Raw genomic sequence first — 18,382 nt, 5'->3', positions numbered from 1 at the left:
AACATTCTGTTCATAACTCAACTGCAGTCCTTATCCTTTGATTATAATCATCTCGTTATACGTCTGCCCCCCTCATAGCCTGTGAGCTCGCCCATTGAGCTTTGTCTTTGTTTCCACAGGACTTTAGTTGCCCCTGGCATATAATAGGCAATGGCACCCCACTCCAGTACTCTTGCCTGGAAAATCCCATGGACAGAGGAGCCTGGTGGGCTGCAGTCCATGGGGTCGCTAGGAGTCGGACACGACTGAGTGACTTCACTTTCACTCTTCACTTTCATGCATTGGAGAAGGAAATGGCAACCCACTCCAGTGTTCTTGCCTGGAGACTCCCAGGGACGGGGGAGCCTGGTGGGCTGCCGTCTATGGGGTCGCACAGAGTCGGACACGACTGAAGCGACTTAGCAGCAGCAACAGCAGGGAATGCTTTTGTGTGAATAAATGTGTTCTTTACCGCCTCACTTTGGGGTCTGGTTTGTCATCCTAAGAGACCTAACAATTGTATGCAACGTGCATTGTTTTAAGGAAGGAAGGTAATTGTGTTTGGAAGTGAAAATACCAAAGTAAGTACAGTTTGGAATGCATTCCTTAGAAGCCAAAATTGAAAATTGCTCATTCCCTTTCCTTATTTTCAGTGATAATTGAAATGCGATGTCCTTTCATTCTAGTATTGGCGTCAGGTGTACCTGATCACCGTGCTTGCTATGATCCTGGCCGTGTTCTTTGCTCAGATCCATCCCAATTACCTCACACAGCAGTGGCAGAGGCTGCGTTCTATCATCTTCTGTTCTGTTTCCGGGTATGGAGTCATCCCTACTCTCCACTGGGTATGGCTCAATGGAGGAATTGGTGCTCCTATCGTCCAGGTAGGCTGAGTGTGGTCAGTATGTTCCCGTTCTTTTTGTCCTTTTAATTTCATTCCTTTGGGTAAAATAGTGTACTCCGGCCAAGCGGGTGGGTCTTTGTCATTTGAGGGCACATTTATAATTGCATAATGATGCAGTAATTTTTCACATCTATAGTTAATAAATAAATAAAACATACTCTGCAGCATAGATTCTAACTACTATTTTCTTCTGAGATGTATTTCTGTAAGATGATACATTCTTAACTGTTTTCTGTTCCCCTTGGAATGTAAATATCCAAGTCCTCCCTGTAGAGGAGGACTCCTAAGTTTCCAGCTTTGTCAGCTGGGGCAAGGTCAGTGCCAGGAGAAGCAGCTGATTTGCTTGTTTGTGGAAGGGAAGGAGTTGGGAAGGATTTATTCTTGGACCTCTTGAGTCTGCAGTACCTGTGGGGTGTTAAAGTGGAGATCAGGTGTGGATTTAGCTCAGAGATTGAGACTAGTAATAGAGATTTGAAAATCTCTTGGCAGCTAGAGCCATGGGACCATATTCTACCCCGCAGGGAAAATATATTGAGAAATAAAAGACCATTAGTTGTTACGGGGAGAGCTGGAGTACATTAGGGAGAACCTCAGAATTCCTCAGCATTCTTGAGAAGGGAGTTAGAAGTAAGATCTAAATTCTTAGAGATTTGTAAATAAATGCTCTGAGTATGTGCTAGGGAGTAAACAAGAATTTTTAACATAATTATGCTGAGAAATCTAGAAGAAATTGCATACACTTGTTACAATAGGACCTTTGAAATATGGAGATTTAAATGCAGGTTTTATTCAAAAGAATTATATATTTTTAGAAGAGTAGAGGCTAATGGTAGGCTTATATACTATTGCTAACAGCATGGTGGAAATCATCTGCATATAAAACTAAAAAGAAAGGAAGTCTGGTGTAGTGAATTGAGTGATATGATTTGGCTGTGTTGCCAACTTGAGAATGAGGGTGATGCTTTATAAGACTAAAAAATTGGGATAAAGGTGTGATAGTGGTGATAAGTAACTTCAGTGATCCTGGTATCTGTGAAAACATCATTTTTGTGACAGTTTTGATGCCCAGGAAATAGAATGGAGAAGTGCCACTCTCTTAATAGATTCAATCCTAACCAGAAGTGAGTAATTGTTGATACAGAAGTGAATGTTTTGGGATGAGGGAAATGCATCTTTTTAAGCTTATCATATGGAGAAGGAAATGGCAACCCACACCAGTACTCTTGCCTGGATAATCCCATGGATGGAGGAGCATGGTAGGCTACAGTCCATGGGGTCGCAAAGAGTCGGACACAACTAAGCCACTTCACTTTCACTTTCAAGCTTACCATAAGCTTATCTTGTTATTAAAGAAAGAGAACCAGACCTATTAGGCCAGTAGATTTTTAAGAAATTGAAAAAAATAAGTGTGAGGGAGGGCGGGGGGACACTTTCCTGTGTTCAGCAGTCTTGAAATATGGCTTAGGAAGACTGGTTCTCTAAGATGGAAATCTAATATAAACAGAGATCATCCCAGTACAGAAACAAAGGGAGACTTCCAGAGAAATTCTCCAGTAAGGTCTAGTTTTAAAAAGATGGAGAGAGAGGTGCTTGACCAAAGATGCAAAGTTCCAAACAGCTATCCTGGAGGTACAGTGGAGCTTTGTTCTAGAATGTTTGTAGAATCTGAGGTTGATTGTCTGAGAACATAGGTTTCAGGGGAGAGGGGCTCCATGATGGTTCTCGAATATGTGTAGAGGGAAGAAAAGTCATTTGTTTTATTTCTTAAATGGCTTCTTAGTAAATTAGGTTTATAATCAGAATTAGGAACAAGGTGTATAAATTAGAGCTGGCTGATTTTCTTAGGACAAGGAAAGCTTTCCAAGAGATCTTTGCACAGTAGTATTCAAGAGAATCATTTATCTGGGATGGTGGAACAGATATCACTGTTGGGCTGAGCCTCTTGGGTCTTTTCCAGCCACAGATCCCTGTTTAGTCTCTTTGCTTATTCAGCTGGTTACTCCATTCCCACATGTATTCCACGCAGGCACCCATGTTGTAAAAATGGGAGTTGGCTGCCCTTTGCACTTTCACCCTGTTGAAGCTTTAGCTGCTTTAGTGCCCTGACCCTTAGGGCAGTCTCTGTGTTCCACTCCTATGAAACGCTTCCGAAAGTATTGAGAGCTAGGTTTCTATTACTGGAGACTGTCTGTAAGATTCAATAGACTTAAATCCCACCTATGAATTCTAATTCTCTGTGTTTAATTATATTAATTAGATTTATAATATCAGTAAGTTGGAAGTTCAGTCACAGTCGGGAGATCTGTGAAAACCTGTGTTTTGCTTTTCAGGACTTTGCACCCCGTGTAGTTGTCATGTATGTGATTGCTCTTCTTGCTTTCCTGTTCTACATTTCCAAAGTTCCAGAAAGGTATTTTCCAGGTAGGTATATGTTTTTAGAATGGATTTATGACTTTAGTCTAAATGGTGGAGGTATATACGTCAGAGTATCAAAACAGATTTTTTTCCCCAATATTACTGATTATAGAATGGCTTTTCTCAAATGTTATCTAAAATTTGAACTCTCTGATGGCTTTCACAAACTTTTTCTTTCATTGTCACAATAGAAGTTGAGTCCAGTAGATAGGGTTACCACCATTTCACTTCACCATTTCACTTCACCATTTCAATAGTGAGTTCTCAACCACTGCTTTTTTGTGGAGCACTTTGTTCCACAAAAGTTGCTTATGCTTAAAAATTAATTTATATATGCAAGATTCATAAAACAAACTAGAAGCAAAGGAAAATAATAGGATAATGGAAATAAGCCAGGTTTAGGATTACTTCATAAGTATCTGTGGTAAGTTTCTATATAAGGCCCATCAGTCTGACTTTCAGCTTCCTGGCACCCAGTGGTGAGAGGAAATTAAGGATCTTCATGTCCCCAAGATTTACACAAGCCAGGAACTTAAGGACAGATTTCCCTGCTTCAGTTTAGGTAAAAAAAAGCCTTCTGATAGAAAAGAGCTAAGAGGACACTGGGTAAAGAGAATAATGTTCACCAAAGCATGTATTTGCTTGTTTCGGAGCTTCAGCTCTAGAGTCAGATGCTGCTGCTGCTGCGCTGCTGCTAAGTCGCTTCAGTCGTGTCCGACTCTGGAGTGTCCCACTGGAGTGGGTTGCCATTTCCTTCTCCAATGCATGAAAGTGAAAAGTGAAAGTGAAGTCGCTCAGTCGTGTCCAACTCTTCGTGACCCCATGGACGGCAGCCCACCAGGCTCCTCCATCCATGGGATTTGCCAGGCAAGAGTACTGGAGTGGGGTGCCATTGCAGTCAGATGACTTAGGTTGAAATCCCCGGTCAGCCCCTCATTAGCTGTTTGCACTGAAGTCACACAAGATTTCTCAGGCCAGTTTCCTTCTCTGAAACGTGAAGATGATGCTTTTCTCTCGTGGGTATTAGATGAGAACGTGCACGTGAAACATTTAGTTCAGTTCCTCAACAGGTAGTGAGCCCTCAGTAAATGTTAGCAGCTGTAGTTCCAGTGCCCCCGCCCCAGCCCATAAATGAAGTAAGTGCCTTAGGAAGGGACAGAGTGGGGCAAGCGCAGGTGAGCTTTGGCGCCACTCAAGAATAACAGGAGACAGAGCCTATATAGTGGTTTTCTGGTGTGGGGGCTGGGAGTGGGGAGCTGTTTAAGTTCAAATTGAAAATTGTCCTCCCTCTCTCTTGGGTTAAGAACCTCTTCCACAGTGAATTGAAGATAGTGTGCCATTTGTCACATGAGTTGGGGAAGAAAAAAGGAAGAGAAACCATGAAGTAGAGAATGAATAGACCGCAGAACCTCAGGCATTCCTCTGTGCACATGACCTTTCGCTGTTTTAAATAAGGGTGGAATACAGAGAACTTATGTATAAACATTTGGATTTGGGAACATAACTCGGACATCTCCCTGAATTGAAGACCCACCTATGTTCTAGGCAGAGTCAGAATTCTCCTCAGAAAACCGTTCTGGTGAAATACATTTTCATATCACTTTATTAATAATGATTTTATTATGAATTTCTTCTTTTTCATACATACAGGTAGAAAATTAACTAATGAAAGTTCTCTACACTCGTGATTATAGCCATCATGTTTTTATGCCCTAAAATATTCAGATCAAAAGTTCTCAGTTGTCTCATACAGGACACCTATAAAAGGTCAAATGTTATGTAACTTAACTTTTCTCAAGATGAGCTTGACATAAAACGTGCCCCATGTAGCTGAGTGTGTGCTACATTTGTGCAGGGGAGAAAACAGAGTCCATGAAAAATGAAAAGTCTCTACAGATGAAAGTGTCAGGTGTTCATGAATGCATGGCTTAGAAACCTTGTCTGGCCGGTCCTCACTGAGGACCTGGCTCTAAAGAGAAGCACATTGTAGTCGTGGGGAGACGGGGGGTGAATACTGTGAAATCAAAAACCTTTCAAACCTAAGAGCTTCCTCTCAGCTTATGTCAGTTTGTTGTTGTTGTTTTTTTTTAATGTAAACATCACAGTGGCATTTGTTGGGTTCAACGATCCCCAAGTTCTCCATGGACAGAATTCAGTGAATCTGTGATATTTGCATTACAACCGATCAGGTTTATGATCCTCAGTATTTTATGCTTTAAAAATGAGTCTGAACTTCACTAGGCTGTTAAACGGTTCCATGGCACCAAAAATAAGTAAATAAATAAAAGTCTAAGAACAGAAAGGATTCTGTTGACTTACACTTTAAAATCTACATACTATACTGATTATTGTTCTTGGTAGAGAAGACAGAAGGTTAGAGAATATTTATGTGACCATAGATGCACCAGGAATTACATTTCAATTTCTATAGTTCTGTATTTTGTTATTTTTCAGTATGCTTCTTACCTGTTATTTAATCTCCTTGGAATTTATACTGTAACCAGAGAGAAATTAATTCTCCTAAGTTGTCATTCTCTTTTCCAGGGGATCTTCCCAACCCAGGGGTCAAACCTAGGTCTCCTGCACTGCAGACAGATTCTTTACTGTCTGAGCCACCAAGGAAGCCCATAGAGAAACTAACCAGCCTTAGTTAATTAACCTATTTTTTGTTCTTGTTAATCAGTTGCTCAGTCATGTCCTACTCTTTACGACCCCATGGACTGCAGCACGCCAGGTTTCCCTGTCCTTCACTATCTCCCGGAGCTTACTCAGACTCATGTCCACTGAGTCAGTGATGCCACCCAACCATCTCATCCTCTGTCGTCCCCTTCTCCTTCTGCTTTTAATCTTTGCGAGCATCAAGGACTTTTCCAAGCAGTTGACTTCGCATCAGGTGGCCAAAGTATTAGAGCTTCAGCATTACTAAATTTTTCTATTTGTTCCATTTGTCTGATAGTACAAGATGCAGGTCTGAGCTGTCTCCTTACATACCTGCTTAAAATTAAAAATGCTTCAAACAGACTTACACCCAAAAACAGCTGTGTCTCTGCTTCATGCCTAATCAACTCCATGATTTGTAGCACTAATTTCCATTGCTTCTCTTACATGTTGTCTTTTCCTCACCAGATATATATGTTGAGACATGGGAGACAAAAGGTCAAATTCCTGAAATTAACCACATCTAGATTTTGAAAAGACATTTAGAATAGTATTTCTGAAATTCACCAGTACTCTTCATGAATACAACCTTAAAGTCAGACTCAATATGAATTAATCTTTTTTTTAGAAAACATTTGGGTCTGAATTAATCTCAGTTTCTGAGACTGCCAAAATCTTTTTGCTGCTCAGTCATATTTCCAAGGTGAGAGATGGAAGTATATTTTTATTTAAAGTCAAAATCAGTTCAGTTCAGTCATTCAGTTGTGTCTGACTGTTTGTGATCCCATGGACTGCAGCATGCCAGGCTTCCATGTCCATCACCAACTCCTGGAGCTTGCTCAAACTCATGTCCATTGAGTCAGTAATGCCATCCAACCATCTCTCATCCTCTGTTGTTCCCTTCTCCTCCTGCCTTCAATCTTTCCCAGCAACAGGGTCTTTTCCAAAGAGTCAGTTCTTTGTATCAGGCGGCCAAAGTATTGGAGTTTCAGCTTCAGCATCAGTCCTTCCAATGCATCGTCACGACTGATTTCCTTTAGGATGGACTGGTTTGATCTCCTTGCTGTCCAAGGGACTCTAGCCTAATCAGTACTCTTTTCTCTTTACCTTCCCTTGCAGGACAACTAAACTACCTCGGATCAAGCCACCAAATCTGGCACATCCTTGCAGTCGTGATGTTATATTGGTGGCATCAGTCGACAGTGTATGTCATGCAGTATAGACACAGCAAACCCTGTCCTGACTATGTTTCACATTTGTGAATTCAGGTATGGCCGCCTGGGTGTATTCAGTTGTTAAGCAATATATAATGGGGAGCTCTAGACCCCACCATTTCTAAGATTCCCATTCATTTTTCCTTTTCCCTCTGATTGGGTAATATCGTAATATTTTATAAATATGGAAATATATACTTGGGGATCAGTAATAGTAACTGCTTTGTGGGCCCTTAAGACTACTAACTTGCTGCTTGTACAGAAAGTGAAAATTTTAGTTGGCATTCCCTAAGAATCATCTGAATAACCTGAATGTGAAGCCAGTACTCTCTTTCCTGAGCACCAGCTTAACTTCTTAGGAAGGGCTCACCTCTGTTATAAAGTGGAGTTCTCCTGTATGGTTCCTTTAATAGAAGACAGAGTAGATGATCAAGTTTAAGTGCCTAATCAAGGCAGCGTTTGTGATGGCCTGTGCTCAAAACAAGCTGATCGTGATTCTGAGTAATCACTAGCCTTTCTATGGCTGGTTTGTGAGAAACCAGCACTTCAGATCTTATTTCCTGTAGGTTCTCTTCTTAGGAGCACTAGACTTTTTAGTTTGCTAGAACAAAACTTTAAACCTCTTCTTCAAGTTGAGAGAAGTGTTGAGAAAGGGAAAAGAACTGCATTGTCATTTCCCATCCAATAAAAATCATACTAAGAACCAAGTACATGACAGGTGACAAATTCTGTGGTCTAATTACCAAGTTATTGGCCATTTAAGCTTTTCAGTTTCCAGTATTATGATTTAATCCCATATAGAAGAGTTGAGCTCCTGCCCATAGATGGCAGATTTGGGGCTCCAGAGTTCCTATAACAGCAGACTTTTCCCCTCTCTGTTTGCGGTCTTAATTTCTTGATTGATGGGGATTCCCAGGTATATGGTGCTACTTTCAAGGCCACAGAATCCACATGGCCCAGTTCTTGACACTGAAATGAACCTTAAGCCTTAGAACAAAGTCATGCAGATGCCCCATTTGATGACATGATTAATTCACCTGCGTTCTGGCCTTTCCCTCTGTATGCATGTGTTAGTATTGCGCTGAGAACTCAAACAGTATTGATATACACTAGCTAACATTTGGGTCTGATACTTTATTGTATATATTAAAAAATAGATCTCGTTGCCCTATACCACAGCTTCGCACCCTTGTTTTCTGGTCTTCTCATATGCATAAGTTAAATCCCTTAAAGCAGTCATTCATAAAAACATGTTGTTTTTTGGAATATAAAATATTATCCAAGTTTCTGAATGGGTTGATATCAGCTGCTTTAATTACTGGTGTATATTCAAAACATTGAACTGTCTAAGTATCAGGAAGTGTTGATTGATAGTAAAGTTTATTCCCAAAATGCCACTTAAACATTCGATATTTAGAATGTTACTTTAATGTGCCCTAGTTTATGCATCTGTAAAATTTTTTATCTCTTTTCAGTGTAGTGTTGCTGGAATATGAATTTCCCATGCTAGTATCTCAGCAAGGCAAATTCTCCCCCAGTAGACTAAGGGCACACCACATTATACCCATTATTCTGATGGAACACCACTTTGAAAATGGCTATTTTAAAAGAACTGGCCAAAAGAAAATGGCCAGAAATTTGATCCGTATGCTTAGTGAAAGAAGATTTTGGTGAAATGATAATAGGATATATTTTCTCTAAAGTATCCCTATTGACTTACATGATACTATTGCTTTTAAATAGATATTTTGTCATTTTTGCTAAACAATATACTGAGTAGTTATAATTAATTTAAAAATGAAGGAAAAGTCTACTTTAGGTCTGGCACCATTTTTAATTATAAAATCTCAAAACCATTAAAGTTTCATTTTTTTTCCAATTTTTAGAAAAAGTCCTTTTTTGTTATAGTGTATGAGTTATTTAATCCTTGACTTCTGAATTAATTGATAAAAATGACCAATTTTAAGACTTCTTGAACTTAAAAAGCATACAGGTCTGACTCAAAGGAGAACTAAATTATACCATTGTAAACATTTCATCTTTTTATGAAAATATAAAATATTTTAAGAAAGTTTTTTTATCTTTACTATGATGTACTTATTATAAAGTAGGGAATGAACAAATGTGGATTGCTGTCAACTATAAGCACTTCTGTATATCAGCATTTATTGACCACCTACTGTGTGCACATCACTACTGGCAAAAATTTTAAGACATTGTAAACATTAAAGAATAAATATTTGAAAATTGCCTATGAATCTGAGCCTTGTAATAATGTATATTTTTGTTTTTGTAGATTTATTAAAATAAGATTTTAAAAGTACACTAGTCAGCTACAGTATTAAAAGTACTAAAAAAGACTGCTTTTAATTTTACCAATGTGTAAACTATAAAAGCTCTTTACTTATAGACTTTACATTTTAAAATTATTCATGGCTGTTTTAAATTGTCTATAGTGATTTGTAAGGTTGTAGTTAACTCATTTAAGGGAATTATCTTTCTACATAAAACCGCTTTCAAATAGCAAGATAGTGCTTGTCTTCTTTTTTGTTACACTAAGAGCAATTCAGTGAGCTGCATGGCAAAATGTGTAAATAAACTGGGTTTACTAAATATATAAGTGCTGTTTGTCTTTTTTTATAATACATAACAGCTTCACAATCATGTTTTAGAATCAGGAATGAAGCTTCAGGGAGTATGTGTCACATCTTTGGCATCCCACCTGGACAGAGTAACCGATTTGAAGATTGGCATTGACTGGCATAAAGCTGTACAGCTCTCCACTTGGCAGGTACCAACCTAGAGATAACCTTTGCTTGCCCTGCATTAAGTATCAAGGGGCATAGCCTGCACATCTAGATTCCTGGTGAGCCGAGTAGATCTGTATTCCCTTGTAATGATCATTCTGGGCAGTTTCACCCTTGCCAGAATATGTGCAATGAAGAGTCAGCTCAGCTCTTTGGGGAGGGGCAGAAGTATCTTTTATTTATGTGCATTATCACAGTAACTGTGTTTATACTGAGAAGAGGTACAGATGCAATTGGGTACCAACATCCCCTGAAATTCTTTACCATACTTGCTGAGTAGGAGAGTGAGAGAATGATCCCAAACTTGAAACTACCTTTGAGAAAACATTTTCAGGAAGGAGAAGCAGTAACACTGTGGGCGGGGGTCTCTTGTGAACAGTGAAACTTCCATCCTTAGAGGGCAGGCATGAAAGCACTAAAGTCTAGTTATACTCTGCAACCCCGGGATCAAAAACACTGCAGAGCACACATGTAAATTCAGTAGTGTCAACAATCTGCAGCAAAAGTGAACTGTCTTTCAAATGTGCAACAAAGAAAACTTCAAAAGCTCATGCTTTCAGTAGGAAAATATTAACTTCATCTTACATACGATGCTGGAGTTGGACTTTCTTAAAACAAAATTAGCTTGCTCAAAGTAAACAGCTCTAACTGAAGCATATATTCTTCTCTTAAGTTAAAACTATAACCAAATTTGCACAGTGGCATGGTCCACACTATGCATTTTATATAACTTATATGTGATATTTTGCTCCTTTGTACCATTAATTTATTAAAAAGAAACAGGACCCTTATTTTTCCATATAACCTTAGATAAATGTTACAGTTTCTGGGGGGGGCGGGGAGTGCATATCTAACAAATAAGTTGAATCTTTCCACAAGCCACCAATCTGAAACTCCAGTTTGTGGACTAATACATAATATTGTGATCTCAACACCAAACTTAGTCCATCAATCCAATAAATAGGTTTTCTGTTTAACATGCCAAAGCCTCACATCTGTAATCAAGTTGTTTTATTTAACTACTTATTAACAGTGAAAAATGGTATCAGTTTTTAAAGAGTTTAAAAAATAAATTTTATATAATGCAAAAACTATGCTAAATATTCAAAAGTTACTTCAGAGTCTTATGTTTTTACCTTACCTTCATCACTGTATCAGTAATTATAATCCTTGAACAAATTGTATGATCATTTTGGTTGTGCAGATGCTAGGGCAAATGTACAAACACAAAATGTATTTTCTTACTTAAATCCAAAACTGGGAGCTCCTTAGACCAGAGATCTAATCTTACTCATTTTTCTCCTCCGTTAGCTCATGCATAATAGATGCTTAAATGTCTGTGGTGTGAATGAAAGAACTGACTAGAAGTTGGCATCCAAAACTTTTAATAAGACGACAAATAATGAAAAACTCAAAGTCACTGATTATAAAGAATATGCAATCCATTTGGGATTTATTGCATTTAAAGAAAGCAGATTATTAAAACAGTAGGTATGATAAATACAGTAAGAAAATAACTTTAAATTTCAAACAAAACAAAGTGAATGAGGGATAGGATTCAGTCAATAAGAATAAGCAGTGTAAAGGCAATATAGTACTAAAATCAGTTAGTGCTTAATTAGATATAGGAAGGAGGGAAAAAAAGCAACTGATGCTATTTCATAACAGTTTCCCAGCTGTATCTGAGGATTGAAGTTAACTTTAGAAAGTATGATCTTAACAATTAGAAATATAATAAAGATGAAAATCAGGTTTATTAAAAGTTAAAATTATTTGCTTAGTGGTACATAAAAGGCTTCAGAAAATTCAAGTTTAACAAAAAATGGAAGTGTAATCAAAGAAAGTGCACTTAAAGCTGTTTGCCAGCAATTAAAAAGTAGCCTATTATTATTACTATACTGCTTACTATTAGATGACTTTTCAATCACAAAAAGAGCATAGTCATAAAAACAATTCTCTTTCAAAAGTAGCACAATAAATTTTTAAATAAAAATAACCCCAAATGATGGCCCTTTGCATTTTCATCTGTCTACCTTATTCTTTTAGTGGCTTTTGTAAACCCTCACGAGGAGTGAATGTTCTTTTAGCAATGATTGTGGTTGCAATTCCATTCAAAATGTAAAAATTCACATTAACTCCACACTAGAGAGATGTGACATGTGCATGCAAGTGCGGATTTATATATTTACCCTAATCTGTAAACCCCACTGGGTATAAAAGTTTTCATATAAACTATCGTTATGTTATTCTCACAGTAGATCTGTCAGTTCATTCTCACAGTAGATCTGTCAGCTCAACACTGGACCTAAAATGATAAATGATAAGTAATTTTGCTTAAAAAAAAAGAAAATGTTTACTGCACAGTCTACACATATTAAAACAAATGTACCCAAACTCCTCAGAACCAGTGATAAGAATACACGTGTACCTTCTCTCAACGCTGATATGAAGTACCACAACCTAAAATAAGCTAAGCAGAGAGGAGGAAAGGGCTCTGCCTGCTGCACACCAGAGTAGAGGAGGGTTTCCCACCAGAGTAGAGGAGGGTTTCCCACCAGCAAGATGAGGACAGCGGTCTGTCCCTGTCACACGACAAATGGGAGGATCCAAAGCTGCTTCTGTCTACGATTCCAAATAATGGCATAACTGGGCCCAAGTACACACACACACACACACACACACACACACACACACACACACACGGGGCGGAGGTCACATCAGTGGAAGAATCACACTTTCCTGATGGAAATAAATATTCTAGTCAGTTTCACCCAGCCCACCACCTTTCCTCCTCCACCTAAAACATATATACCAAGCAACTTTTGTGTCCTAGCAGAATGTCTAACATTCCTCAGTGCCATAGAAGCTGGTCTTTTCAACACTTAACATTTTGCTGAAGTGGTAACATTAAAATAATTAAGCAAATGGTCCGCTTTTTAAAAGATAATTCAAAACCAAGAAGCATGATTAAAGCTGTTAGGACAGAAATAACTTTGGCCTCAGACTTTTGCTAGCTTTGTAATATGTCACTTCCCTTTGTGATGTTCAAGTATTACAGGTTTAGAGTTATGATGACTTTACATGCTAAAAAAGCACAGAGGATAGCTGATTAATAGAGACATGATTTCTTTTCAGCGTTCCTTCCTTATACAAGAACTGGACCATCCCATAATAGAGCCAAACCGAGTGCTGTGTGCCAAGTATGCATTAAGCTCTCTCACACGTCTTGGGAGCTTTATTCTCATAAGGGAATTAGCCAGGCATCAACTGTGTAGAGTGACCTACAGTCTAACAGTAGTGGGAAAACATGATGGGAAACAGAAAGCGACCCTAATCCTATACTCCTTGGGAAAATTCCTCCACTTCAACACAAAGGAATCTCCCCATTTCTATCCCATTGGGTCCCCTATAAGTACTAAATGTTTCCTCTTGGCTGTAATCTCCAGAGGAAAGTCATTTGTGATATGATAACAAACGTATGACTGTCAATATTTTAAACAATGTCAAAGTGTTTCTTTAGAATTTATCCAGAATTATAAGCCAAAGTGTCTGTCAGTGTCTAAATCATTTAAAATTATTCAGTGTATTGAAAATGAGTGTAAGCAAGGCCTTGGTATCTGACAGACTCTAGATATTTCATATTACATCCCAAGGGGACCACACTGATTCATCTGTACCCCTTCTAAATTATGAAACTCATGAGGTCTAGCAGAGACAAAGGCTAATAAGGACTAAAATAGTCAAAGAAGCATCTTGTATATACATCAACCAACAGATTTTCATTAACAGACTGTTTGATACAAACCTACTGTAGTTCATGAATTAACTATGTGTAATCATCAACTCTTCACTTTTAAAAGAAAGTATCACTTGAATCTACTTTGTAAAGTTTTAAAGAACATCTACTTGAGCATTTGCATTAGCAGTATTAATCAACCTGAGAATCAGAAAGAGAAAAAAAAAAGGTGCAAACATAACATTTGCCTTTGGCACAAGGACAAGTAAAACTGGTGCAGCTGGGCTCTAACGTTTACGCAGAAATGACTCTCATGATCGATCTGTCTCTGCTACACATCATTCACACATTGCTTTCCTGTTTGTCCACAAATCTGTATCTGATTTAAAACATAGAAGAGAGAAGCAAGAAAACATAGAGGGTTTAGTTACAGATACTTTGTTTCTTTCCAAGTTTAGACTATGAAAACAGGCAAATAGCTCATCCCAGTTGGGGCACTATAATTGAGATTCTAATAAGATTACTGATAAAATTTTAATTGGGCTCAAAGCATTAATTTAAAATACAGCAATCAAGGAGAGTGCAAGCTGATAGGAGTTTCTACCCTTTTCTGTAAATAGCTTTAATGGTTCTAGAAACTTCTAAATGTTCACTTGCAAGGCAGGGACAGTTAACTGTAACTTAAAATGGAGACATAGGAGAAACAGACTGTATTCACATTAATGATTTCTACCTTATTAAACAATTTCTATAAAATCTCAAGTTTCTAATTAGGATTTGTAATGTAAAAATCAAAAGGCAATTTGGTAGCTGGGTTCTTTTCACTAAAGTCACAATCAGCTAACTAGCAGAGTTGAGATGCTAGCCCCTCATCACCTTGACACCTTACAGCCACTCTCAGATCTCAGGTATTAGTGCAGAGGTACTTGCGGCAGGATGTGCAAGGCCTGCCCATAAGGCTTTGTGGGATTTGCTCTTCTGTTCTCTGTATTAAAACTACTCCACCCTTCAGACCTAACTCCAACACTGCTGCTCACCAGACAACTTGGGGAATAGTTGGTGAAGGTGGTTATGTAATAAAGCACATTATTAAATGCAACATGATTTTACATTGTAAACGTCTCAGAAACTCAGGGTTTCAGCTACATATTTTTCCCTAGAATAATATTTCTCTATGAACCTTGTCCTCACTCCCAGTTTTCCCAATAATTGTTTTACTAGAGACATGATAAAAGTTTTGAGCTAGAAGCCATTCAAAATCAGAACATAAAGTGTTCCTGAAGTACTACTGAATGTTTTTTCCTCTCCTCTATATCATTCCTTTTTTCTCTCCATTTTTCTGCCCATCAACTAGCTATCTCTAGTTTTTGTTCTAGGCTTCTATGTAATAGTCCATATTAATGGCACTTGTTTTTTTTTTAATGAAACAGTTTTAGGCACAACAGTCAGTGACTTCTGGCTCCTCTTTGTGGAGAAAGGTGTAAGGACAAAATCTCTGCACTCTCCGGATAACTTTCTCATTCTTTATGAGAAATGGATTTTTTTTTTTTAACCTCGTGGAAATTAGAAGAGATATTAAAAAAAAATCCACAAATGCAATTTGTGTATATACAAGTAACCTTAGTTTTAAATGCTAGATTCTGGAATGAGCCTGGGATGTGCGCACAAAAGTGATTCTGTTATAAAAGTAACGCCACAGCTCCCGGTCACTTTTCAGGGGCCACACGCGTTCCCTAGATTTCTGTGCGGTCAGGTGGGGAGCTGAAACCCCAGGTTAGAACCTGCCACCTTCGCTTCCTTTGCACCTGCGTGGAAAGACGTGGAGTCACTACCCTGTGCAGATACTTCCTTTTTCTATTTGGTTTATTTAAAAATCGCCTATTCTGATTGACCTGTAAGAATGAATGATATAAAGAGCTATACAAATAAATTTTCTTTCAAATTCATAAAACTATTCATACTTTTTTTTTCCTTTGAAACAGGAGTTAATACCAAGAGTCCGTCAGAAGTCCTCTACTGTTTAGAAGGAAACGGAGCAGCACCGAAGGGGTCTAATTCGACGGGCTGGGGCTGTTGGGGCTGATGGGAGGTGATGCTCTGCACCACGAGTTCTGTGAAGGGCACGGCACCAAAATCATCCATTTTCAACGCCTCTGCCCCATGGAAGGAGCCGTGCAGTGAATTCGGCCGGGGCCTCCCGGGCAGGACCGGGTTGTGGTCGGTGCTCAGGCCCTGGTGCGGGGAGTGCCATGGCAGGTCCGGAGGGTGGAAAGGCTTGGCCCCGAAGGGGTCCAATAGACCCTCCTCGGCTTGCAGGACATGCCCGCGGTCCTTCCCATCGGTCAGGGCCACGCTGATGTTCTCCTTGGAGTCCGAGATGGTCAGGAACTCGTTGCTGCTCTGCGAGTCCCGGCGGCCCACCCTCCTGTGCCGGCGGGCCCGCTCGGGGGTGCGGAAGGCGGGCTTGGCTGGCTTCTTGGCACCGGTCGGGGTGCCGTGGTGCCGCTTCCCGTTGCTCTTTGCCGCGTCCTGCTTGGTGCGCCTCTGCCGGGAGGACAGTTTCTGTAGGCTGCGCTGCTTGACTTTCTGTTGCGGACTCCCAGTTATCTCCTCGAAGGGCACCAGCCCAAAAAGGTCCTCGCCGCTGTCACTTTTACTGGCAGACGGAGGGAAGGGCTGGAACGGCGTGGAGCCAAAGACATCCACGCTGGGGGGGCCAGCTGGCGCGGCGTGCGCATCGCGCGCCATCACCTTCTTGCTGAAGGGTGCCTTGGTGAAGACATCGAATTCCTCCGGTTCGAGCCCCGTGGCGGGAAGCCGGCTGTGCGGAGAGAGGTCCTTCTGCTCCCCCTGGCGGGGCAGCTGAGCCCGCGCTGCGAAGAAGGGGACAGCGCCGAAGACATCAAACTCGGGTCTGGGAGTCCCTGCTCCCACGTCCGAGGGCGCCCGGGCGGGCATGAGGAGTGCTGCGCTAGGACCCTGGACCGCTCCACCGCCGGAGTCCCTGTAGCCCGGGCTCGTGTCGCTGTACTTTGTTTTGGCCTGTTCATAGTCTGAATCGGAGCTGTGCTTCTCCTCCTCTTCCTCATCTTCAGAATCCATGAGCAGAGGCCTGTGCCCCAGGTTTTCCGGTTCAGTGTCGTCGTCATTAAAATCTCCTTGTTCTCCCTGGAGAACTTCCTCATCCTCCTGCTCTTCCTCCTCGCTGCTCTTCGGAGAAGGGGGATCGGACTCAAAATCACTCTCAGATTCGTCGTTCCCCTTTTGCACTTGAGCACGTACTAATGAATTCTCTGAGGTTTTCTTTCCAGTCCGGTGGTCTTTAGAGACTGGACTTCCTTTTGTATTCTTGATAGGGTTTGCAGTGCCATTTTCTTGATTCATGGAGGGATGTTCAATTTTCTTTTCAGGAGAACCTGCCAATTCAAACGAAAATTGTATCATCTCAATGCATCTCAAAAACCATTTGCAGTAAACATCATGTACTAATACAAAGGCCTTACAGATCGCTCATATCAGTTCCCTTACAGGAAAACTTACTGGCACTTGGTCATTAGGCTCCGGGGGAGGGCGTGGGGGGGGGGTGATGGGGTGATGCACTTGGCCCCTAGTTGATGGTTAGGTCCTTCAAGTGCAGACCGACTGACTTGTGTCTCTACCCTACACACCACCTACTCACCACAGGTGGTCACTGACAGCTGTCTTACTTATAGTACCCAGAATAGGACTCTGAATATGGTACACAAGCAAATTTTCTTCTCCCAGCTTCAAAATAAGATTATCCAGCCAATTGCCCTGCCCAGATCCCCCCATTCACCCCAACCTTATGCTTCTATTTCAACTCTGTTATAAAGTTTTCCTATGGAGATCAACAAGCATGAATAGCTTATCTGCTTAGATATGTTTCACTGTACTATTTATATTTGGCATTCTGGGATTTTATTGTGAACAAGTATCTTATGGGCTGGGTGAACATGAGCACATCCCCATAGTCTGATCCAAGCTGAGGTACTGAACTGAGACCGTATCAAGGACATCTGCCTTCCCAAGAGGATACATCTTCCTTTAACTGTCATACCTGTACTAGTAGACCCTGTATTAAAAGCACTCTACCTTAATGAAAATCTTAACTGTCAGTATGTTTACTGTATGGTAGGTGACAAAAATGCATCAAACACGGTGTTCTCCAATTTCACCACATGCACATACATAGTAAAGATAGAGTGTGTTAGTTCATATGAAAATATATGGCCCTCCCAATACACGGGTGTACTGATTTTCCAGAAGTAGGAAACAATTTGAATTGATCCAATTACATATCCATTCATCCCTTCCCCTCTAACATCAGATATTTTCAAGACAATTAGCTAGGCTTGGAAGTAGTCTTCAGTCATGAAAACGAAATACCTTATGATGGATGGGCTACTACTCTCCCATGATTAAATGGTGGTCCCCATGGCACAGGACACCTCTGCGTTATTTCCTTCTCTTTGAAAGTCAGCACTGTTGTCTTCCTACCTCTCTGACTATTCCCTCTTGTTCAAATTTGTTAGCAACTTCCCTTTCACAAACATCTCCTTAAACACAGATGCTCCGCAGGGTCCTAACCTTGACTGCCTTTCTCCCTCTGTATGTCCTGCCCTGGGTCCTAACTACTTGTATGTTAATC

At 40.2% G+C, this 18,382-nt stretch overlaps 2 protein-coding genes and 1 long non-coding RNA gene across 9 annotated transcripts in view; 1 reads left to right on the top strand and 2 right to left on the bottom strand.

The window, feature by feature from the left end:
• Positions 1–16,028, top strand: part of PAQR3 (progestin and adipoQ receptor family member 3) — a 30,810-nt gene extending 14,782 nt beyond the window's left edge. For 2 of the 5 annotated variants that reach the window (XR_009737083.1, XR_009737085.1), the window contains 5 exons: positions 666–863; positions 3,214–3,304; positions 7,076–7,224; positions 9,843–9,961; positions 15,696–16,028. Coding sequence is in view for 2 of the 5 variants with exons in the window: in XM_061420579.1 (XP_061276563.1) it covers positions 666–863; positions 3,214–3,304; positions 7,076–7,218 (432 nt within the window). In the remaining 3 variants the exon portion in view is untranslated. Of the gene's footprint in view, positions 1–665; positions 864–3,213; positions 3,305–7,075; positions 9,791–9,823; positions 9,962–15,695 lie in introns of those variants that run through there. The other 3 variants (XR_009737084.1, XM_061420579.1, XM_061420577.1) reach the window with 3 other exon arrangements.
• LOC133249758 (uncharacterized) overlaps positions 1–18,382 on the bottom strand; it is a 475,012-nt gene that overhangs the window by 243,273 nt on the left and 213,357 nt on the right. The gene's annotated exons all lie outside the window — the stretch shown is intronic.
• BMP2K (BMP2 inducible kinase) overlaps positions 11,402–18,382 on the bottom strand; it is a 117,284-nt gene continuing 110,303 nt past the window's right edge. For all 3 annotated transcript variants that reach the window (XM_061420574.1, XM_061420576.1, XM_061420575.1), the window contains one exon: positions 11,402–17,129. In XM_061420574.1, coding sequence (XP_061276558.1) covers positions 15,727–17,129 — 1,403 coding nt within the window. In that variant the 3' untranslated portion in view covers positions 11,402–15,726. The remainder of the gene's footprint in view (positions 17,130–18,382) is intronic.

Source organism: Bos javanicus, chromosome 6 (genome assembly GCF_032452875.1).
Source record: "Bos javanicus breed banteng chromosome 6, ARS-OSU_banteng_1.0, whole genome shotgun sequence".
Classification (NCBI taxonomy): domain Eukaryota; kingdom Metazoa; phylum Chordata; class Mammalia; order Artiodactyla; family Bovidae; genus Bos; species Bos javanicus.
Note: the sequence above shows the minus strand (reverse complement) of the source record. Positions and strands in the feature narration are given on the sequence as shown.